Genomic DNA, 2,945 nt, shown 5'->3' with positions numbered 1-2,945 from the left:
TATGAACTGCACCTTGGCTTCCGTTTCCCGATCTTGCATTAAAAGCGGCGTCTGTTTCATTAACTTCAGTAGCTTCCGCAATTTGTAAAGCTTTATCGAAAGTTAAATCTAGTCCCTCTTTGCGCTCTAAAAGCTTATTTGCTATACACTTTGAATGAACTCCAGCAATCAACTGGTCGACTAACATGTAAGGACACCGCCTTATCGCAAATTCCTCTGTATATAATTCTACAATCGCGTTGTTCTTACTTCCCTCCTCGAGAGCGTTCAGCAGGCTTTCCGCCAATGTATATATCTTATAAGATCATGTTTTGTTCACACCTCACAACTGGTGACCTCCCGGTTTGGATGGTGACCCAAGTGGTTTTGGCTAAGCAATTAAGGGAATAACTACCACTGCTCACCTTCAGAGATCTTTAGCGGACTCACACGATGCCTCAGTTTAGATCTCTGAAAGCTCCTACCGTGAAAAAAACCAATGCCTCTAACAGACTAAATACGGCATACCTTCCCCAGGTGTGTTCAGGCGTTCCTCAAACAGTTTGGCCCGCCATTTACGACTCCTTGGGCATCGCCCCTCCACTTGGTACGGAAACCTGACGGCACCTGGAGGCCCTGCAGAGGCTACAGGAGACAACCTCGGAACGATCCCCGATCACAACCCCTTGCCAAACATGCAGGACTTGACTGGGGCCCTGCACGGAGCAAAAATATTCACTAAAATGGACCTTTTAAAATCTTATTTTCATGTTCTGGTGCATCCCGAGGACATTCCCAAGACCGCCATCATCACGCCTTTCGGCTCCTATGTCTTCCATTGCTCCACTTTCGGCCTGAGAAACGTAGGGGCCACCTTCCAGCACCTGATGGACAGCATCCTGGGGGACCTGCCCTTCTGCATCTGCTACGTTGACAATATTTTGATCTTTTCCAGGTCCCCGGAGGAGCACCTACACCATGTCCGAGCAGTTCTGAAACGCCTGCAGGAAAACGGGTTGGTCGTCTGATTCGACAAGTGCACCTTTGGCGCTGAGAGGGTGGATTTCCTTGGACACGAGATCTCTGCAGCAGGCGTGCGCCCCATGGCCTCGAAGGTAGACGCGGTGCAGAAGTTTCCGACACCAACTACGGTCAAGGCCCTGCAAGAATTCATCGGGATGGTGAATTACTACCACCGGTTCATCTCCAATGTCGCCTGCACCATGTCCCCTCTAACACAGGTCCTGAAGGGCAAACCAAAGAACCTGACGTGGGAAGCAGAACAAGCGCAGGCCTTCCACGACACGAAGATGGCCCTTGCCAGAGCCGCAACCTTGTCCCACCAGGACCCCACTGCTCCCTTACGCCTCACCACTGATGCCAGCAACGTCGCCTGCGGGGCTGTCCTTGAGCAGATGGTCCAGGGAGGGTCCCAGCCGCTCGCCTTCTACAGTAAAAAACTGTCGTCCGCCAAGATGAGATACAGCACATTCGACCGCGAGCTCCTGGCGGTGTACCAAGCAGTGCGCCACTTCCGCTACCTCCTCGAGGGCGCCCCCTTCACTATCAGGACAGACCACCGCCCCTTGGTGCACAAGGCGGGCGACGCCTGGTCAGCGAGACAACAGAGGCACCTGGCAGCCATCGCTGAGTTCGGCTGCCCCATCCATCACATCCCCGGCGAGAAGAACCCCATGGCTGATGCCCTATCGGATATAAAGATCAACGCTGTGCACCTCGGGATCAATTACGAAGACCTCACCCGGGAACAGGCCGCTGACCCGGAGACTGCCGCATATCGCACAGCCATCACCGCCCTCAAGTGGGAGGACATACCCTTCGGACCCGCAGGCACGACGCTCCTCTGATTCCAGCCTCCCGCAGGAGAGCCATATTCAACTTCATACATGGAATCTCGCACCCCTCGGGCCGGATGACGATGCGCCTCCTGATGGAGAAGTTCGTCTGGCACGGAATTCAGAAGGACTCCCTCGAAAGGGCCAGGACCTGCATTCCGTGCCAATCAAGTAAAGTAAGTCAGCACACAGAATCAAACGTGGGCCGAAGATTCGGCTGCATTCACATAGACGTCGTGGGTACCCTGCCCCTGTCGGAAGGCGCCAGATACCTCCTGACGATAATCGACCGCTCCTCCAGATGGCCTGAGGCAACTCTGTTGTCAGAGGCAACCACCAAAGCATGCGCCGAAGCCCTTCTCGCCAGCTGGATCAGTCGATTCGGAGTGCCGGATGATATCACGACGGACCGCGGACCTGTTTTCCTGTCAGAGTTGTGGACCGCCCTGGCCCGCCTGATGGGGACATCGCTACACGCCACCACCGCCTACAACCCAGCGGCTAACGGCATGGTGGAAAGGGTCCACCGATCTCTCAAGGCTTCCCTAATGGCACGCTGCACCGGCGAGGACTGGAAGAGCCAACTACCGTGGGTCCTCCTCGGCCTCCGGACTACCCCTCAGGCGAACAGCGAAGCATCACCTGCAGAGAAGGTATACGGGGAACCATTGGCAGTCCCAGGCAAGTTCTTCCCGACTAATGCCGACGACACAGACGTCTCCATCACCAGACTTCAGGAATCCGCCGGAAAATTCACGCCCTGCATCAAGACCTTCTCCGACAGAACCAAACACTTCCTCCCGAAGGCCCTATTGTCCTGCAAACACGTCTTCATCATGGACGACGCCCCCCCCCTCCCCCACCACTGAAACCAGCTTTCCTGATGGACGAAGAGTACGCCGACGCGGATCCCAAAAGGTGCCTCACTCCTCCTCCTCGGCAAGAAGCAACACCATTGATCGCTAAACCACCCAGTCGTAGCCGCGGCCGCCCTCGGAAGACGGTCAAACCCCCCGAGGATCACCTCTGGGGAGGCATCCCGTCCCAAAAAATCCCCGAGACTCCGAGGCCAAGGATCTACCACAGCAGCTGGTCTCGCGCACCCGAGGC

The 2,945-nt window shown here is 55.7% G+C and overlaps 1 protein-coding gene across 1 annotated transcript; it reads left to right on the top strand.

Moving 5' to 3' along the window:
- Positions 1-1,912: 1,912 nt before the first annotated feature.
- LOC135212226 (protein NYNRIN-like) lies at positions 1,913-2,704 on the top strand. Its single transcript, XM_064245667.1, has one exon. The coding sequence runs from the start codon at positions 1,913-1,915 to the stop codon at positions 2,702-2,704; it is 792 nt and encodes a 263-aa protein (XP_064101737.1).
- Positions 2,705-2,945: the final 241 nt, after the last annotated feature.

Source organism: Macrobrachium nipponense, chromosome 40 (genome assembly GCF_015104395.2).
Source record: "Macrobrachium nipponense isolate FS-2020 chromosome 40, ASM1510439v2, whole genome shotgun sequence".
Taxonomy (NCBI): Eukaryota; Metazoa; Arthropoda; class Malacostraca; order Decapoda; family Palaemonidae; genus Macrobrachium; species Macrobrachium nipponense.
Note: the sequence above shows the minus strand (reverse complement) of the source record. Positions and strands in the feature narration are given on the sequence as shown.

Excerpts from the sequence above, each read along its gene's own strand:
- LOC135212226 (XM_064245667.1), top strand. The coding sequence starts at position 1,913 with ATGACGATGCGCCTCCTGATGGAGAAGTTCGTCTGGCACGGAATTCAG.